We start from the raw sequence: 21591 nt of genomic DNA on the forward strand, positions 1-21591 counted from the left end.
TGACCCTCATTAACCACCTATAAGAGGAACTTAGAACTTCCACCGAACTCCTAATCAATGGGTTTGTCTGTTTGCTCATGACCTGAATAGACATGTGTCTGTCTCTGACTTCTGCCTGAATGTTAATGACTTGAATGACTCCTGTGTACATCAATATCAGGGTCTTAACAGATCAGTCCAGTGTAGTCCAATGCAATGCTCCGCCCATTATTCATTAGGAGCATGAAAACCCCAAAATGCTCAAATCCAAACTTGAGTTCCTGCACAGCAACCCTACAACACATTTTTTTGAATATAACCCATATCGCCTATACAGTGCCTTGAAAAAGTATTCACACCCCTTGAAATTTGTCAAGTTACAACCAAAAACGTAAATGTATTTTATTGTGATAGATCAACACAAAGTGGCTCATAATTGTGAAGTGGAAGGAAAATTATACAATTTTTACAAATAAATATGTGAAAAGTGTGGGGGGGGGGGGGGCATTTGTATGGCGCCTCCCGGAGTCAATACTTTGTAGAACCGCCTTTCACTGCAATTACATCTGCAAGTCTTTTTGGGGTTGTCTCTACCAGCTTTGCACATCTAGAGAGAGACATTTTTGCCCATTCTTCTTTGTAAAATATCTCAAGCTCTGTCAGATTGGATGGAGAGCGTCTGTGACCAGCAATTTTCAAGTCTTGCCACAGATTCTCAATGTGATTTAGGTCTGGACTGTGACTGGGCCATTCTAACAAATGACTATGCTTTGATCTAAACCATCCCATTGTAGCTCTGGCTGTATGTTTCGGGTCGTTGTCTTGCTGGAAGGTGAACTTCCGCCCCAGTCTCAAGTCTTTTGCACTCTAACAGGTTTTCTTCTAAGATTTCCCTGTATTTGGCTCCATCCATCTTCCCATCAACTCTGACCAGCTTCCCTGTCCCTGCTGAAGAAAAGCATCCCCACAACATGATGCTGCCACCACCAGGTTTCACAGTGGTGATGGTGTCTTTAGGGTGATGTGCGGTGTTAGTTTTCCGCCACACATAGCATTTTTCTTTTAGGCCAACAAGTTCAATTTTGGCCTCATCTGACCAGAGCACCTTCTTCCCCATGTTTGCTGTGTCCCCCACATGGCTTCGCACAAACTGCAGACAGGACTTCTTATGGTTTTCTTTCAACAATGTCTTTCTTCTTGTCACTCTTCCATAAAGGGCAGATCTGTGGAGAACACGACTAATAGTTGTCCTGTGGACAGATTCTCCCACCTGAGCTGTGGATCTCTGCAGCTCCTCCAGAGTTACCATGGACCTCTTGGCTCTTCTCTGATGAATGCTCTCCTTGCCCGGCCGGTCAGTTTAGGTGGACGGCCATGTCTTGGTAGGTTTGCAGTTGCGCCATACTCTTTCCATTTTCGGATGATGGATTGAACAGAGCTCTGTGAGATGTTCAAAGCTTGGGATATTTTTTTATAACCTAACCTTGTCCGCTAAGGTTCTCTAACAAACCTCTGAGGGCTTCACAGAACAGCTGTATTTGTACTGAGATTAATTTACACACAGGTGGACTCTATTTACTAATTAGGTGACTTCTGAAGACAATTGGTTCCACTAGATTTTAGTTAGGGGTATCAGAGTAAAGAGGGCTGAATACAAATGTCCCCCCCACACTTTTCACATATTTATTTGTAAAAAATGTTGAAAACCATTTATCATTTTCCTTCCACTTCACAATTATGTGCCACTTTGTGTTGGTCTATAACGGTGATGGCGAATCTTGGCACCCCAGATGTTTTGGAACTACATTTCCAATGATGCTCAACTACACTGCAGAGTGCATGAGCATCATGGGAAATGTAGTTCCAAAACATCTGGGGTGCCAAGGTTCACCATCACTGGTCTATCACATAAAATCCCAATAAAATCCATTTAGGTTTTTTGGTTGTAACATGACAAAATGTGGAAAATTTCAAGGGGTATGAATACTTTTTCAAGGCACTGTAACCAGATCCTTAGTATGTGAAATGGCACCCTCCACCAAGTATCACAGATAAGCCCGCTTGTTCTTTAGAGCATGGCTGCCTATTTAATCCCCCAGAAAATGAGAAGCGGAGTGAGATCGGAGGGTGTAGAGGAGAAGCAGAGTCTGTGCGGACAGAGCAGCAATTGAGCAGGGAGGCCGTGCAGAGAAAGCCAAAGAGGTGCTCAGTCCGCCACGCAGCGGCCGCCAGTACCTTGATAAAGAGCTCCATATTCCCATTAAAGAGCATATGGCTATAAAGGGAGCGAGGCCGGGGCTTCCTCATTTTCTGGGGCTTAGGGGGCAGAGACGGGGGCCTGAGGAAATGGAACATGCCGTCAAATACATCTGCAGAGACAAGGCTTCAACAAAATGGCGGAATACTGAATCGGTCAAACAATGCTATGGGTTTCATGAAATAAAACAATAAATATTCCGTTTTGATTCCTCTGTATGATCTTAATGGAAGGAAGTTCCAATCTGATTAGTTTCTATAGAGTACTGTGTGCCAACAGTCCCCGAAAACCTACATTTCTAATAAGGAACACTTAAAGTGGTTGTAAACCCCTTCAAATACCCAGTGAAGTGACCGGCCTCAGGTGATACACAGACTAAACAAATCCTCCTACATAAGTTGTACCTGTTTGTCTGCAGCCCACTCTCCTCAACAGCCTTTCAGAATTTACACTTTTTCTAAACTCCAGAAGGCAGGAGTCGGGGATCTGATTTCACATACCGCACAGCAAAATGCAGGAAACTGAGTGTAATCTGAGACCTGAGTGGAGGGAGAGGACACCCCCCCCATACAGTCTCATAGGGAAACATGCACAGCTGAGGCTATCAATCACCTGCTGTGTGCTAGAGTTGGGGGATTGTCTGGAGTCAGGATAGATCATGGGAGGTCAACCTGTGGCCCTCCAGCTGTTGTAGAACTACAAGTCCCATCATGCCCTTGACTTTGGAGGTCATGCTGGTAACTGACAGCCTTGCAATGCCTCCTGAGACTTGCAGTTTCGCAAAACAGCTGCAGGGCCACAGGTTGAGCACCCATGCCATAGACTGTCAGAGGTGACCCATGCAGATAGCAGAGGAATGAGAGAGAAGGCAGAAATCACACTCAGTGCTTTGGATTGGGGCAAGTACATGCTGTAGAGGGATGTGCTTTGTTCATTTTTAATTTCAGACGTTTACAACCACTTTAATGAAATAAAACAATAAATATTCGGTTTCCATTCCTCTGCGTGATCTTAATGGAAAGACGGTCCAATGTGTTGCAATAGGAAACGGCATGCCAACAGCCCCCTTAAAACCCACATTTCTAATAGGGAACACTTAAAAAAGGTGTCTGAAGTAAAAACTGTCTGTGCTCCCCATCAGTCTCCCTTTCATGTTTCTATTATATTATAATTTGATTTATTCTTGTATGTAATACATGCAGATCCTTCACAGATCTCATAGATACATGCAAATATTAGGAAAAGCCCTAGCAAATAAAGCCGCATATTGACAATAAATTTGTTTCTAAGGGGTACAGCAAATCTTCTCCCTGTCCAATCACAAATACATTGGGTTTAATGATGAAATAAGCAAAGTGACAGCACATCAGACCGGGCTCCCGATCCCCAAAGACTTTATCGCTTGCTATAGGCAACAGTGTCATTTTTTATTCCCATCACTCCAGATTTTATCAATCATAGTAATTATGAACACAGCAATACCCAACCAATCAGCACAGTCGTCTTTTTTTTAGACCACTCACCTCGTGGTGCCGTAGTCTGCTCTCTCACCTGTAAGCAAAGACAATGAGAAAAGTGACACATAAGGATCTTTCTATTCATAAAAATATTTTTCGTCTGAGCTCAAAGGAGATTTGAGAATATGCGATGACCTCGGCGATCTATGGTCGATAGACTATAGATGTGTGGTATATCCCCCTGAGGAAGATTTGTGTCAAGAGTTGAAACGCGTAGGGATATTCACATACATTGTCTATGTACAAGTGCATCTCAAAAAATTAGAATATCATCAAAAAGTTAATTTATTTCAGTAATTCAATTCATAAAGTGAAACTCATATATTATATAGATTCATTAAACCAGTGTGTTATATTTAAAGCCTTTTTTTTTTTTGATGATTATGGCTTAATGCTAGTGAAAACCCAAAATTCAGTATCTCAGAAAATTTGAATATTGTGAAAAAGTTGAATATTGTAGACTCATGGTGTCACACTCTAATCAGACTAATTAACTCAAAACACCTGTAAAGGTTTCCTGAGCTTTTAAATCAGGGGTCTCAAACTGGCGCCCCTTCAGCTGTTGCGAAACTACAAGGCCCATGGGGCCTTGCAAAGCTAACAGTTACAAGCATGACTTCTTCAGGCAAAGGCATGCAGCTGGAGGGCCACCAGTTTGAGACTCCTGCTTTAAATGGTCTCTCAGTCTGGTTCAGTAGGTTAACACAATCATGGGGAAGACTGCTGACTTGACAGTTGTCCAAAAGACAGTCATTGACACCCTCCACAAAGGAGGGTAAGTCACAAAAGGCCATTGCCGAAGAAGCTGGCTGTTCACAGAGTGCTGTATCCAAGCATATTAATGGAAAGTTTGGTAGAAAAAGGTGCACAAGTAACAGGAATAACCGCAGCTTTGAGAGGATTGTGACGCAAAGGCCATTCAAGAATTTGGGGGAGATTCACAAGGAGTGGACTACGGCTGGTGTCAGTGCTTCAAAAGCCACCCCACACAGACGTATCCAGGACATGGGCTACAAATGTCACATTCCTTGTGCCAAGCCACTCCTGAACCAGAGACAATCTCAGAAGCATCTTACCTGGGCTAAGGAGAAAAAGGCCTAGACCAGTGATGGCGTACCTTGGCACCCCAGATGTTTTGGAACTACATTTCCCATGATGCTCATACACTCTGCAGTGTAGTTGAGCATCATGGGAAATGTAGGTCCAAAACATCTGGGGGTGCCAAGGTTCGCCATCACTGGTCTAGTCCTTTTTCTCCTTAGCCCAGGTAAGATGCTTCTCACTGGATTAGATCATTGCTCAGTGGTCTAAAGTTCTCTTTTCGGAATGAAAGAAAATTTAGCACTTTATTTGGAAATCAAGGTCCCAAAGTCTGGAGGAAGAGTGGAGAGGCACGGAATCCAAGTTGCATGAGGTCCAGTGTGAAGTTCCCACAGTCTGTGATGATTTGAGAAGCCATGTCACCTGCTGGTGTTGGTCCACTGTGTTTTATCAAGTCCAAAGTCAGCGTGTCCCTCTACCAGGAAGTTCTAGAGCACTTTATGCTTCCCTCTGCTGACCAGCTTTATGGAGATGCTGATTTCATTTTCCAGCAGGACTTGGCACCTCAGACACTGCCAAAAGTACCAATACCTGGTTTAATGATTGTGGTATCCCTGTGCTTGATTGGCCAGCAAACTTGCCTGACCTAAACCCCATAGTGAATCTTTGGGGTATTTTCAAGAGGAAGATGAGAGACACCAGACCCAACAATGCAGACGAGCTGAAGGCCGCTATCAAAGCAAACTGGGCTTCCATAACATCTCAGCAGTGCCTCCATGCCACGCCGCATTGATGCAGTAATTCATGCAAAAAGGAGCCCCAACCAAGTATTGAGTGCATATTATACTGTACATGGACAGACTTTTCAGTAAGCCAACATTTCTGTATTAAAAATCTTTTTTTTTATTGGTCTTATGTAATATTCTAATTTTCTGAGATACTGAAATTTTGGGGTTTCACTAGCTGTAAGCCATAATTATCGAAATTAAAAGGAAGAAATGCTTGAAATATATCACTCTGTGTGTAATGAGTCTATATAAAATATATGAGTTTCACTTTTTGAATTGCATTACTGAAATTAATTACCTTTTTTGATTATTCTAATGTTTTTAGATGCACCTGTATATGTGTTTCATGCTGATTTATATACTGTATGACTATGGACCTATTGACACAATGGTTTTTCTGATTATATGCATGGTGTTTTTTTTTGTTTTTAATCAAATCATTTGTATTGAATTGTTTCCATTATACAACAAAAAACACATAAATTTCCATCCCATATCCCCTTAACATCAATACAACAAAAAGAAAAAAAAAAATTCCGTATTTGCTCTCACCAAACTATATTTCAATCGTTACTCAGACCCCTGCAACACATTGGGGGTTATTTACAAAAGACAAATCCACTTTGCGCTACAAGTGCAAACTACAAGTGCAAAGTGCACTTGAAATTGCACTGAAAGTGCACTTGGGAAGTGCAGTCGCTGTAAATCTGAGGGGTAGATCCGAAATGAGGGGAAGCTCTGCTGATTTTATCATCCAATCATGTGCAAGCTAAAATTCTGTTTTTTATTTTCCTTGCATGTCCCCCTCAGATCTACAGCGACTGCACTTTCAGTGCAATTTCAAGTGCACTTTGCACTTGTAGTTTGCACTTGTAGTGCAAAGTGGATTTGCCCTTAGTAAATAACCCTCATTATTACACCTGGATAGTGCATATATTCATGTCTAGTTATTTCCCTCCAAGATTCTATCTCATTATTAACTTTCCATATTATCATTAATATACTCAGCTGGCTACTCAGGCAAATTGGAGATTAACCACCATGCATGGTGTTTTTAAAGTGTTACTAAACCCAAGTGCCTGCATTCACTATATCTAGTCTCCCACAGTACACAGAACTGGAAATGCAATAGTTTTAGTAAACATAAACTGCTAAATACCTTTTCTCATCAGCAGTATATAGCAGTCTTGTGACTTCTATCAGTGTCTGGTTAAAGCTTGTAGGAGGAGTTTTCTGACTGTCCTATGATGCTGCAGGACCCCTGACCCTCTGTCTGGACAGTGCTGATTGGCCCTGTGCTGATCACATGCACCCTCCCAAGAAAAAAAAAACAAACTATCTAGCAATACACACCAAACTGAGCGTGTGCAGAGTGACTCCATAGACTTTGTGTTATCTGGAAATTATGAGGGGACAGTGGAAGAAGGGGAGTATCAGAGAAGCCAGGATCAAACAGCCTTTTATACAATGCGGAGGTTCCACATTGAGTATAACAAGCGTGCTTTACTGCATCTGCAATTAGCGGACCTCCAGCTGTTGCAAAACTACAAGTCCCATCATGCCTCTGCCTCTGGGTGTCATGCTTGCTATGCCTCATGGGATTTGTAGTTCTGCAACAGCTGGAGGTCCGCTAATTGCAAATCCCTGCTTTACTGCATATACAGACTGATTTTACTGTTGTGGGTTTAGTAACACTTTAAACGCTGTAATGAACATTGAGGTTTTATACTATTTTTGCTTCAACATGTTTTGGTGCCTTGAGGCCTCTTTCACACGGGCTTCAGTTTGTATAAGAGCGGTGTAAACAGCGAGCTTTGACAAAGTTTGCAGAGCTATTCGCAAGCTCTGTTCAGGCTTTTTATGAGTACCATTTAGCTCCAGTTTGTAAATGTCGAACACAGATCCTGATGGGAGTGCTGATTGCCACTTTAAACAAGCTGTTAGCAGGCTTCAGCAGGGAATTTAACAAACTTCAAGGAGTGCTGAAGCCTGCTAGCAGCTTGCTTAAAGTGGCAATCAGCACTCCCATTAGGTTCGGAGTTCAGTATTTACAAACTGGAGATGAATGGTACTTTAACCACTTCAGCTCCGGGAGGTTTTACCCACTTCATGACCAGGCCATTTTTTTGCGATACTGCACTGTGTTACTTTAACTGACAATCACGCGGTCGTGTGACACTGTACACAAATAAAACAGATTTTTCGCACAAATAGAGCTTTCTTTTGGTGGTATTTGATCACCTCTGCGGTTTTTATTTTTTGCGCTATAAACAAAAAAAGAGCGTAAATTTAAAAAAAATATATATATATTTTTTACTTTCTGCTATAAAACACATCCAATAAAAAAAATGTCAAAAATCGAATTTCTTCATCAATTTAGGCCAATAAATATTCTGCTACATATTGTTGGTAAAAAAAAAAACCAATAAGCGTATACTGATTGGTTTGTGCAAAAGTTATAGCGTCCACAAACTATGGGATAGATTTATGGACTTTTATTTATGTTATTTGTTTTTACTAGTAATGGTGACGATCACTGATTTTTAGCGGGACTGTGACATTGTGGCAGACAAATCTGACACTAAGTGACACTTTTTGGGGACCAGTGACACCAATACAGTGATCAGTGCTAAAATAAAATGCACTAATAACACTGGCAGGGAAGGGGTTAACATCGGGGCGATGAAAGGGTTAAATGTGTTCCCTGAAAGTGCTTGCTAATTGTGTGGGGGATGGTTGCACTGTAGGAAGACAGGGACCCGTGTTCCTGCTTAGCAGGAACACAAGATCTCCATCTTCCTTACTGGCAGAACAGTGATCTGCCTTGTTTACATAGACAGACTGCCATTCTGCCTCTCTCCGAACGATTGCCGGGTTTCCGGTGGACATCGGGTCCGTCTGAATCTGCAGATTGGCTCCCACTGTGTCCAATCATGGCGGGAGCGGGGCTCCGGCAGCACGCGCCCCAAAGCCCCTGAAAAGAAATCACGTTCTTATATAAGCTGATGCCCGTGTGAAACGGGCCATAAGGTCTGATTCACACTTGTGCAGGTTGCATTTTGCATATTGCAGGTGCATTTTGTGTTTTTCAATACACATCTTTAAACCATTGAAGTCTATGGAACTAAAAACTAGAAAAAAGAAAAACCCCTGGCCCTTTCTATAAAATGCACAGATGTGAACTACATCCATAGGAAACCATGTTAAATGGACTTTAGGGTATTTCTGCAAAACTGAAAACACACTAAAAAAATGCATAGGTGTGAACCAGGCCTTAAGTACCCTTCAGCTCCAGTTTGTAAATGTTAAACACAGATCCCAATGGGGGTGCTGATTGCCACTTTAAACAAGTTCTTGAAGCTTGTTGAAAGCCTGCTGAAGCCTGCTAGCAGCTTGCTTACAGTGGCAATCAACACTCCCAAAAGGATCTGTGTTCAACATTTACAAGCTTTCTGAAAGCTCTGCAAATGCTTTGCCAAAGCTTGCCATTCACACTGCTCTTCTACAAGCTGAAGCCCATGTGGAACAGGCACTAAATGAACCCAAAGTGTTGGCTCGAGATACTTTGTAACAGTGATGGCGAACCTTGGCACCCCAGATGTTTTGGAACTACATTTCCCATGATGCTCATGCACTCTGCAGTGTAGGTGAGCATCATGGGAAATGTAGGTCCAAAACATCTGGGGTGCCAAGGTTCACCATCACAGATTTTACCATTAGGTGGCGCTGTGTGTGACACTGTGAATGCAGCGCTGCAAGCCAAGGTTCTGCAGGCAGGGGGAGCCCTTCTACGTACAGCATAAATTAATTTCTATAACTCCCGGAATTGTAAGGCTGCAAGTTGGACGGAAATTAGTTCCAAATATGACATAATGTGTATTGATCAGTAAACTCCTTCCTGGCCACTCATGTAAATGCACAGAGAGGATAATGTAATGACAGAAGGGGATCCTGGGCTCTCACCTTCTCCCAGCGCCTGCTTCAGGAGGTCGTGCTTGGCCTGCAGCTTGGTGATCAGATTACTACCATTCAGATATTCTTTGAATTTCTGGAACAGAGAGGAACAAGAGGAACGTGAGATCTTTACAATCAAGAAACAATTTATATACGACTTATATCAGGGGTAGGCAACCTTTTGAGCACAATGTGCCGAAAAACGTTTTCAAAGAAATTGAGCGTGCCGATCTTATAACAAAAAAATGTAAACTTCACAATCTCAATCACGAAAAGGATTTTTTATACAGTAAATGCTAGTGTAAACTACTTGAGTAATAGTGACTAATTCGCATCCTGCACTCTCATGCCTTAGATCCAATTCCTGCACCTTCACACCTCATCACTGTACCCCCTGCAAATCTGTCCCCCCACTGTACTACCCTGCTCATTTGTCCCACCAATGTACCTCCTTTCTCCTCTTCCCCGCCACTGTACCCCATTGCACATCTGCCCCACCTCTGTACCCACCTGCTCTGCTGCCCCACTTCTGTAACCCCCTGCTCATTTGTCCGACTAATGCACCCCCCTGCTTATCTTTTCCACCACTGTAACCCCCTTATCATCTGTCACAACACTGAACTCCCCCCCCCCCCACTGCTCATCTGCCCTATCACTGTACTGTACTGTGCTCTTCTGTCTTACCGCTGAATCCCCTTCTCATCTCTCCCACCACTGTACCTCCTGCACATCTGTCTCACTTCTGTACCCCCCTGCTCCTCTGCCCTACCAAAGTACCTCCTTTCTCCTCTGCCCCACCTCTGTACCCCCTGCTCTTCTGCCCCGCTGCCAGTGTAACCCCCTGCTCATCTGTACCACAACTATAACCTGCTTCTCATCTGGCCCATCACTGAACACCCCCCCCCCCCCCACTCCTCTGTCCTACCACTGTAACCCCCTACTCATCCAGCACAATGCTGTACCCCCTGCACTTCTGCCCCACCATCGTACCCTCCTGCTTTTCTGTCCCACCGCTAAACCCCGCCTGCTCGTCTGCCTTACCGCTGTATCCTCTTCTCATCTATGATATGCGTGATATGCAGAGTGATGCAAGTAAGCAGAGATGAGACACATCTCCATCTGATCCACCTTTTGCATCCAGCCCACATGCTTGTATGTGATGTATTGGATGTATGGGATGGATGTGATGTATGGGATGTATGTGATGTGTGGGATGCATGGGATGTATGTGATGTATGTGATGTATGGGATGTATGAGATGTATGGGATGTATGGGATGTATGGGATGTATGGGATGTATGTGATGTATGGGATGTATGTGATGTATGGGATGTATGGGATGTATGGGATGTATGTGATGTATAGGATGTATGGGATGTATGGGATGTATGTGATGTATGTGATGTATGGGATGTATGTGATGTATGGGATGTCTGGGATGTATGGGATGTCACATACAAGCATCTGGAATGGATGCGCAATGATGAGCTTAGGTCAGTGGGCCTGTGTGCAAGATCGAGCTCCCCACAGCGGTGCGGTGCTGAGCGCCGCAGCAAAATTGAGTGTGATTTTTATTGCGTTGAATCCTGGCTGTGGCTTAAAGGGACACAGAGTGCCGGGGTTCAGTAGTAAGTAATGCAAAGTTTAGGGGTTGGTAGTAGTAGATGATGCAAAGCTAAGGGGTCAGTAGTAAGTGACACAAACACATATATAAAAAAAAAAAATTCCAACAAAGTTCCCAGAAGCTCAACAGTAATTCCATAAACTGTCACCTGATTGGGGTTTTCTCAATCACAGTGAAATCCCTTCTTTCTGAGATTGGTAGTGGCAACCAAGCGAGTCATCTTCCTCCAGATGGTGGGCGGGGCTAGCAGTACTGTGATTGGCTTTGGCAGTAGCCAATCACAGTCCCCCTCCTTCTAAAAACAGGGACCGCCCCCCTAGCAGACCCGCACCCAATCTCTTCCCCATCAGAAGAGCTGACAATCGCAGTTACGGCAAAGTTAGAGAACCAATCAATGTTTCCCCTTGTTTACAATGTGTGGGGGGCGCAGTGCCTCTCCCCCTCAGTGCAGGTGCGTTGTGGGGAATTGTGGGATTGGAATACATTAGGGTCTCACTGATACTTCCCTGCGCTGCTCTGCTGATGGGGGGGGGAGTCGGGTCCCGGCAAAAGAGGCTTTGCGTGCCGCTTGCTGCACCAGTGCCGGGGGGGGGGGGGTTGCCTACCCCTGATTTATATAATGCACGCTCTCCGGGAATCACCTATCGCCCTTCCTGTAAGGAGCCCTCTCTGCAGCTGGCAGCATTATACTTTATTCTCATCACATTAATCATTTACTTCCACTAGAAGCTTCATTTCCTTTAATTACCCCTCCGGTATGATCATTGCCGGCATACAAAGTACAGATTGATTTATTCTTACACCTTTATACTTTTACTTTTTTTTTTTTATATATATATACCTTTGAGGCCAGATAGACATTGCAAACACATGTGATCAGACTGTCTCGGCTTACGTTGGGGTCACGTGACTAATTAATAATTCACTCCAGCAGCATCTATTTTATGGCCTGATTGCTGTTCTATGATTTTATTTACTCCCCATGATTGGTTGTTGAAAAACTTTAATACCTGGGAAGCCACGATCCTTTGGGGTTAACCACTTCATCTCTATCATTTTACTATCCTAAGATCTTATTAGCTTTCCATTATGTAGAAAAGCACTTTCACTCCCTTCCTGCCCAGGCCAATTTTTAGCATTCAGCGCTGTCGCACTTTGAATGACAATTGCGCGGTCATGTAACACTGTACTCAGCGGTTTTGTTTTTTTTTTCCACAATACAGCTTTCTTTTTGTGATATTTAATAACCACTGTCTTTTTTTATTTTTAGCTAAATAAACAAAAAAACTACAGAAAACGTTGAAAAAAAAAACACACGTTTTTCTTTGTTTCTCTTATAACATTTTGCAAATAAATGATCTTTCTTCATAAAATTTAGCCATAAATGTATTCTGCTACATTTCTTTGGTAAAATAACCCAAATCAGTGTTTATTATTTAGTCTGTAGGAAAGTTATAGAGTCCACGGATGCACAGGCCGCATCAGGCAATGCTCCTCAAACACCCTGGGAGATGTTTCTTTAATTTTTTACAAGGCTAAAATGGCCAATGATCACTTTTGATACTTCGCCAACCGCGCTTGAAATGCCATAGGCCCATTTACAGTGCATTTGCGGCGCGCGCGTGGCGCATTTTATTAGAAACGAATGGTGGCAGTTTCAAAGCTTCAACACCTGCCAAATCAAATTCTGCAGGAAGCGTTAGGGCTCATTCTCTCTACCCAGCGGCTTTGCAACCACCTCCATTCACTTCTATTGAAACGTGCCACAAGCACGACCGTAAACCCACCTATGTGTTTACTACACGTTTAGGGCACAGATGCAAAGCGTCAAAGGTGATCATAAACAAGTAATTTCAAAGAAATGAAGAAAAAAAAAAAAAAAACCTCACAGGGTGTTTGAGGAGCATCACCTGATGTGAGTTGAATACTTGTGCAACACGTCCAAAATGCTCATTAATGCTATAGGTTTGTTAATGCATGTTAAAGTTAAAATTCAACACCTAAGTGAAAGAGTCCAAAGGCCCTCATACATCTTTTTTATTGGCGGCTCTGGTTGGGGCATTTCGAGGGGTCATAGGACTTTCCTACGAGTAGAGAGACACCTCATCACCTACCGTGAAGTAGAAGCTCTCCGTCTCTTGCTGGTTGGCTCTGCGTTTGGAGATGTTGAGTTTGCTCATGTAGGTCTCCGAGGCGGCCAGCTTGATGGACTCGGTGGAGCGGCTGTGCTGGAAGGCGTCAGAGACGTCAAAGTCCTCGACAGTCAGCATGTCTTGCAGGGTCTGCATGGTGGCGTCTAAGGTCTTCTTCACCTGTGCCAACACACAGAGCATGGATCACATACGGTAACATTTGTATGGAAAGCCTGCAGACTGCAATAGTTACAAGGTGCCGAGTGTAGAACATTGTAGCCTCCAAAAGAAAGATGGCAGCTATCATTTTATTGGTTGCTCTGGATGACGCCTCCAATTATAGAACAACTCTAAACAGCAAGTAAGGTTCCATTGGTGGACCTTGAAGGAAACACTCCTAGAGTTTTAGGAGACCCTATGCAGCCATATTCAGAAGGCTTTTCACAGGGTTCCAGGCCAAACACAAGCATATGGTCAACCACAATCTCCTGCTCCAAGGCGAGTCTGCAATGAAGAATCAGGGAGAGGATGGAACTAGGGAACACACTGGCTGAGGAGGACATGGACAGTGTAAGGATACAGCCGACAGGTCAGGACAGAACTGTGTGGAGGTGTATGAGCAGAATTTTCATGTCGGAATGGAGCATACCCTTAAAATTTGTTGCAAGGGCTTTTGGGTATTTGCAGGTCTACCTTATCTAAGAAGTGTAAAAAGAGCTGCCGAGGAAAGAACTGTACTATAACACAAGTAGTCAAACACATAGACAGGAAATCACCTCCTCATTTTCGATCTTCAGCGTGGTGAGACGTGATTGCAGCTGGTGATATCGCACGAGGAGTTCCATCTGTACCGGCTGCTGAGCGCTGACCTGACACACCTGAGAAATGGCAGAAAAGTTACAAAGACATATGAAGCATGAATGTAAAAGACGCAGAATAATGGAAACTGGATGTATTCTATTCAACAAGAACATCATTGTGCCAGTATGCTACATCAAGACTCCATCCTCTAACCAATGTTCATCTTTTCCAATACTCTGCACTGCTGGAGGACTCTGCTCCTTCCTCTACTAACTCTTCTCTCCTGAAATACTCTGCACTGCTGGAAGACTCTGCTCCTTCCTCTATCCAACTCTCCTCTCCTGAAATACTCTGCACTGCTGGGGGACTCTGCTCCTTCCTCTATAACTCTCCTCTCCTGAAATACTCTGCACTGCTGGGTGACTATGCCCCTTCCTCTATCCAACACTCCTCTCCTGAAATACTCTGCTCCTTCCTCTATCCAACTCTCCTCTCCTGAAATACTCTGCACTGCTGGGGGACTCTGCTCCTTCCTCTATAACTCTCCTCTCCTGAAATACTCTGCACTGCTGGGTGACTCTGCCCCTTCCTCTATCCAACACTCCTCTCCTGAAATACTCTGCTCCTTCCTCTATCTAACTCTCCTCTCCTGAAATACTCTACACTGCTGGGTGACTCTGCTCCTTCCTCTATCCAATGCTCCTCTCCTGAAATACTCTGCTCCTTCCTCTATCTAACTCTCCTCTCCTGAAATACTCTACACTGCTGGAGGACTCTGGTCCTTTCTCTACTAACTCTTCTCTCCTGAAATACTCTGCACTGCTGGAAGACTCTGCTCCTTCCTCTATCCAACTCTCCTCTCCTGAAATACTCTGCACTGCTGGGGGACTCTGCTCCTTCCTCTATAACTCTCCTCTCCTGAAATACTCTGCACTGCTGGGTGACTCTGCCCCTTCCTCTATCCAACACTCCTCTCCTGAAATACTCTGCTCCTTCCTCTATCTAACTCTCCTCTCCTGAAATACTCTACACTGCTGGGTGACTCTGCTCCTTCCTCTATCCAATGCTCCTCTCCTGAAATACTCTGCTCCTTCCTCTATCTAACTCTCCTCTCCTGAAATACTCTACACTGCTGGAGGACTCTGGTCCTTTCTCTACTAACTCTTCTCTCCTAAAAAACTCTGCACTGCTCGGTGACTCTGCTCCTTCCTCTAACTCTCCTCTCCTGAAATACTCTGCACTGCTGGAGGACACATACACAGGACGCACCTCGTCACCCATGTGAGGCTGGAAGTCAAACTTAAGTGGCGGGCAGAAGACCTGGTTATAGAGGTCCATGATTTTGTGCTTGTCACTTCGAGCATCCAGATTGTCCACAGCATTCTCGATGATGTCAAGGCCTTCATGCCGGGAAGTCTCCAGGGTATACTCGGCTGAGAGGTATGTGCGGAAGGTGCGGGCAAGACTGGAATGGAATCCCAGGTCACAGCACTGCGAAAACCAGAGAAATCAGTGAGACAGGAGTGCCTGTAAATACATCTTGCCACATACAATACACAGGCAAAGGGCAACTCATGGTTTATAGTACTAGGCAGTAGATTGTGTCCCTGTTCCTCCCACAATGGTGATATTTCCTGCAGTCATTTGTGTCTCTGCCCCTCCCACAATGGTGATATTTCCTGCAGTAGTTTGTGTCTCTGTCCCTCCCACAATGGGGAGATTACCTGCAATAGTTTGTGTCTCTGCCCCTCCCACAATGGTGATATTTCCTGCAGTAGTTTGTGTCTCTGCCCCTCCCACAATAGTGAGATTTCCTGCAGTAGTTTGTGTCTCTGCCCCTCCCACAATGGGGAGATTTCCTGCAGTAGTTTGTGTCTCTGTCCCTCCCACAATGGTTATATGTCCTGCAGTAGATTGTGTCTCTGCCCCTCCCAAAATGGTGAGATTTTTCCCCAGTAGTTTATGTATTTGCCCCTCCCACAATGGTGAGATTTCCTGCAGTAGTTTGTGTCTCTGCCCCTCCCACAATGGTGAGATTTCTCTGCAGTAGTTTGTGTCTCTGCCCCTCCCACAATGGTAAGATTTCCCCCAGTAGTTTGTGTCTCTGCCCCTCCCACAATGATAAGATTTCCCGCAGTAGTTTGTGTCTCTGCCCCTCCCACAATGATAAGATTTCCTGCAGTAGTTTGTGCCTCTGCCCCTCCCACAATGGTGAGATTTCTCTGCAGTAGTTTGTGTCTCTGCCCCTCCCACAATGATAAGATTTCCCGCAGTAGTTTGTGTCTCTGCCCCTCCCACAATGATAAGATTTCCTGCAGTAGTTTGTGTCTCTGCCCCTCCCACAATGATAAGATTTCCCGCAGTAGTTTGTGTCTCTGCCCCTCCCACAATGATAAGATTTCCCGCAGTAGTTTGTGTCTCTGCCCCTCCCACAATGATAAGATTTCCCGCAGTAGTTTGTGTCTCTGCCCCTCCCACAATGATAAGATTTCCCGCAGTAGTTTGTATCTCTGCCCCTCCCATAATGATAAGATTTCCCGCAGTAGTTTGTGTCTCTGCCCCTCCCACAATGATAAGATTTCCCGCAGTAGTTTGTATCTCTGCCCCTCCCACAATGATAAGATTTCCCGCAGTAGTTTGTGTCTCTGCCCCTCCCACAATGATAAGATTTCCCGCAGTAGTTTGTATCTCTGCCCCTCCCACAATGATAAGATTTCCCGCAGTAGTTTGTGTCTCTGCCCCTCCCACAATGATAAGATTTCCTGCAGTAGTTTGTGCCTCTGCCCCTCCCACAATGGTGAGATTTCTCTGCAGTAGTTTGTGTCTCTGCCCCTCCCACAATGATAAGATTTCCCGCAGTAGTTTGTGTCTCTGCCCCTCCCACAATGATAAGATTTCCTGCAGTAGTTTGTGTCTCTGCCCCTCCCACAATGATAAGATTTCCCGCAGTAGTTTGTGTCTCTGCCCCTCCCACAATGATAAGATTTCCCGCAGTAGTTTGTGTCTCTGCCCCTCCCACAATGATAAGATTTCCCGCAGTAGTTTGTGTCTCTGCCCCTCCCACAATGATAAGATTTCCCGCAGTAGTTTGTATCTCTGCCCCTTCCACAATGATGAGCTTTCCTGCAATAGTTTGTGTCTCTGAAAAATGTGTAAAAACCCCCCTGTCCTCCTCAAAATTATTATTCTAACTCAGTGTTCCAAATCACAAAAATGATCAAATATTCAAAATTACTGAGAAATATTGAAAATAAAGCACTAATGAAAAAGGAAGCATATCTCATATATGGCGTACGAAGCTCCGGCCAGCGTGATGACGTCACCGCCTGACTGACGTTTGTGTTCAATCGGCTTTCACAAAAGTTCCTTTGAGAAAGCTGATTAAGCGCAAAGCGGCAGCCAGGTGGTGACATCATCACGCTGGGCGGAGCTTCGGACCCCATTTAAGAGATATGCTTCCTTTTTCATTATTGCTTTATTTTCAATATTTCTCAGTAATTTTGAATATTGCTTCCTGTATGTACCATTGAGGAGCTGAGGTCCATGTCTTTATGGACCTTGCTTTGTGCACTGGTCCAAATCATTTGGTGGAGGGGGGGATTATGGTGTGGGGGTTGTTTTTAAGGGGTTGGGCTTGGCCCCTTAGTTCCAGTGAAGGGAACTCTTAAGGCGTCAGCATACCAAGACATTTTGGACAATTTCATGCTCCCAACTTTGTGGGACCAGTTTGGGGATGGCCCCTTCCTGTTCCAACATGATTGCGCACCAGTGCACAAAGCAAGGTCCATAAAGACATGGATGAGCGAGTTTGGGGTGGAGGAACTTGACTGGCCTGCACAGAGTCCTGACCTCAACCTAGAACACCTTTGGGATGAATTAGAGTGGAGACCTTCTCGTCCAACATCAGTGCCTGACCTCACAAATGCGCTTCTGGAAGAATGGTCAAACATTCCCATAGACACACTCCTAAACCTTGTGGACGGCCTTCCCAGAAGAGTTGAAGCTTTTATAGCTGCAAAGGGTGGGCCAACTCAATATTGAACTCTACGGACTAAGACTGGGATGCCATTAAAGTTCATGTGTGTGTAAAGGAATATTTGGTTATTTTATGATATGGAGAGTCCATCAATATTAGCAGCAGCAGTTCAGCAGAACTGGGAAGCCGTTGGAGAGGTCTCACCCTCGAAGTCCCTATAAATATAACAAAGGATTCGACTTTCCCGCAGTTGTGTAGAGGTAAAGATCAGTATTTGGCTGAACCAACACATATCAGAAATGGACATCTTCCCATGTGGCAATAATGTCATCGGAGTGACCTTCACTTTGGCCGGGTGGAGACGCCTCCCTCCTCCCAACTTTTACATTCTGACCTTCAGGAGCCGTACTTCCGATGGGAATTCCTTTCCTTCTGTTCTCTTTATCTTTTCCTGATATGAATACATTCTTTTTTTCTACCCTTATCTCTGTTTTATCTACAGGTATGTTGTTCTTTGATATCCCAAATGCAACGAGTTATAAAGCCTGATTTACAATGGCAAAGGCATGATGGGACTTGTAGTTCCACAAGCTGGAGGGCCATAGGTTGAACACCCATGGCACTAGATCATGAATGCTCAACCTGTGGACCTCCAGCTGTTGCGGAACTACAAGTCCCATCATGCCTCTGCCTGGGAGTCATGCTTGTAACTCTAATGCCCCGTACACACGGTCGGACTTTGTTCGGACATTCCGACAACAAAATCCTAGGATTTTTTCCGACGGATGTTGGCTCAAACTTGTCTTGCATACACACGGTCACACAAAGTTGTCGGAAAATCTGATCGTTCTAAACGCGGTGACGTAAAACACGTACGTCAGGACTATAAACGGGGCAGTGGCCAATAGCTTTCATCTCTTTATTTATTCTGAGCATGCGTGGCACTTTGTCCGTCGGATTTGTGTACACACGATCGGAATTTCCGACAACGGATTTTGTTGTCGGAAAATTTTATCTCTTGCTCTCCAACTTTGTGTGTCGGAAAATCCGATGGAAAATGTCCGATGGAGCCCACACACGGTCGGAATTTCCGACAACACGCTCCGATCGGACATTTTCCATCGGAAAATCCGACCGTGTGTACGGGGCATAAGCCTTGCAATGCCTCATGGGAATTGTAGTTCTGTAACAGCTGGAGGGCCACAGGTTGAACACCCGTGGTAGCGTATCCTCCAGCCAGGAAATGGGGGCTCTGATTTGCTGCAGCTTCTAATGCACATTGTGAGAAGCTCACAGTGTGCAGTGAAATCAGAATAAGTACTTTCAGGCCAGGGGAGGAGCCAATACATCTGTGCAAGACTGAAAGGAAAGGCCGGAGGTCAGATTTATGGAATGTCCTTCTAAGTTGGATTAAATGGTTGGAAATGTATGTGTGCAAAATAATGAATGAGTTAAAAAAAAAAACAGTCTGTGTTGGGTGTGGACGGCATTTAAAAGAATTCTAAGCCTGTCGGTTCTGCAAAAGAGGAACTAAATTCATGACGTGGATGTAACGACACCCGCAGCAGACTGGGAGACAACACTCTGCTATGAAGGACGGGTAGGGGACGTTAGTAGTGTCCTTGTCCACAAGGGGTGCTACTGAGCACTGCTGCCTGTGGCCAAGGCGGCCCAGATGACCTATTTAAAGTGATAGCAAAGCCGGAGTTCGGCTTCAAGTGCAGCATATAAGTAACATGTCAGTGTAACACGTCCAATATTTATTGCCTCTCACAGAGATCACAGGACTGACAATGATAATGCCTTTCATCTGCTCTTCTCTCCAGAAGGATGGCGCTATGTTTGTTCAGGCATCTGGATGGGTCGCCATCTACTTCCTGCACTGAGATGCCAGCTGGGCCATCTCAATCCTGGTGCAGTTTTTGGCTGTGTTCACAAACGTCTGGAACAGATCAGCCCCTGCTGCAGCCTCTCAGAAACTGCAATGTTGCAGTCTGATCATTAGGGGGGGGAGACTGAGGCAATGCTTCCTCCTGCCTGCAGCAGACTGATGAGATCATCTCAGCCTTGGTACAGTCACTGGACTGAAGATCGAGAACTTTTTATGATAAAAGGTGGATCATTTTTTTTGGAGGAAGAATAATACTGTTGCGTCTGTTTTGCTTTGCTGCGCACACCTGACTCTCATTAACCATCTATAAAAAGGAATGCAGGTCCTGGTGTCTGAGTACTTGGCTATGTTCACAAATGTCTGTCACAGATCAGTCTCCTGCTGAAGTCGCTTATCTTGTGGATTGCTACAAAGTTACAATGTTGCTGTCTGATCACTGGGGGGGGGGATTGAGGAAATGCCTCTTTCTTCCTGCAGCAGACTGATTACATCATCTCAGCCTAGGCAAAGTCATTGCTTGGAGCTTAAAGTGTTACTAAACCCACAGCAATAAAATCAGTCCGTATATGCAGTAAAGCAGGGATATGCAATTAGCAGACCTCCAGCTATTGCAAAACTACAAGTCCCATCATTCCTCTGCCTCTGGGTGTCATGCTTTTGGCTGTCAGAGTCTTGCTATGCCTCATGGGACTTGTAGTTCTGCAACAGCTGGAGGTCCGCTAATTGCATATCCCTGCAGTAAAGCATGCTTGTTATACTCACTGTGGGACCTAAGGGGTTAATCCTCTGCATTGTGTAAAAAGGCTGTTTGATCCTGTCTTCTCTGATCCTCCCCTTCTTCTACCGTCCCCAATCCATCTGCTCATAGAACAGAGCCTTAGGGGCACTCTGCACATGCTCAGTTTGGTGTGTACTGCTAGAGAGGTTTTATTGTTTTTTTTCGAGGGTGCATGTGATCAGCACAGGGCCAATCAGCACTGTCCAGACGGAGGGTCAGGGGTCCTGCAGCCTCATAGGACAGTCAGAGGGGAATTAAAACTCCTCCCACAAGCTTTAACCAGACACTGATGGAAGTCACAAGACTGCCATATACTGCTGATGAGAAAAGGTATTTCGCAGTTTATAATTACTAAAATAATTGCATTTCCATGTTCTGTGTACTGTGGGGGACCAGATATAGTGACTGCAGAGTCCGGGGTTTAGTAATAGTTTAAGGATGGCTTTTTAATGGTAAAAGATGGCGCTTTTCTTGTAAATGATACTTTTTGTATATATTGTATTATTACATACAATATATAATATGTGCACGATAATTAATAATACAATATGTATTAAAAAATATTTTATTATATTTATATTATATTAAGAATTCATTCATGTAGATTTGCAATGTTGCTGAAAGTCCACTTTAAGAAGGCTGCACTGTGTTTTGCGATGGTTTGATGGAGGATTTTTTTGGGCTCCACTTATTATAATTTCTCATACAGCAAAAATATGAAATATATTTGAAGAGAATACAATTCTCCCGGGTATATATATTTATAACAATAATTTCAGGGATTTATTTTGGTCACCCAGGCAGGGTGACACGACGATAGCTGATAAATATGGTATAAATAGTGGAGGGGAGT

The 21591-nt window shown here is 44.3% G+C and overlaps 1 protein-coding gene across 2 annotated transcripts in view; it reads right to left on the reverse strand.

The window, feature by feature from the left end:
- SRGAP3 (SLIT-ROBO Rho GTPase activating protein 3) overlaps positions 1 to 21591 on the reverse strand; it is a 161060-nt gene that overhangs the window by 25776 nt on the left and 113693 nt on the right. Inside the window, exons 7-12 of one of the 2 annotated variants that reach the window (XM_073591736.1) lie at positions 15363 to 15584; positions 14069 to 14170; positions 13275 to 13472; positions 9546 to 9630; positions 3760 to 3787; positions 2215 to 2317 (exon numbers count right to left, since the gene is read on the reverse strand). In XM_073591736.1, the coding sequence (XP_073447837.1) occupies positions 2215 to 2317; positions 3760 to 3787; positions 9546 to 9630; positions 13275 to 13472; positions 14069 to 14170; positions 15363 to 15584 (738 nt within the window). The remainder of the gene's footprint in view (positions 1 to 2214; positions 2318 to 3759; positions 3788 to 9545; positions 9631 to 13274; positions 13473 to 14068; positions 14171 to 15362; positions 15585 to 21591) is intronic. The other variant, XM_073591738.1, reaches the window with a different exon arrangement.

The sequence above is a fragment of the Aquarana catesbeiana genome, linkage group LG07, assembly GCF_042186555.1.
Source record: "Aquarana catesbeiana isolate 2022-GZ linkage group LG07, ASM4218655v1, whole genome shotgun sequence".
NCBI lineage: Eukaryota > Metazoa > Chordata > Amphibia > Anura > Ranidae > Aquarana > Aquarana catesbeiana.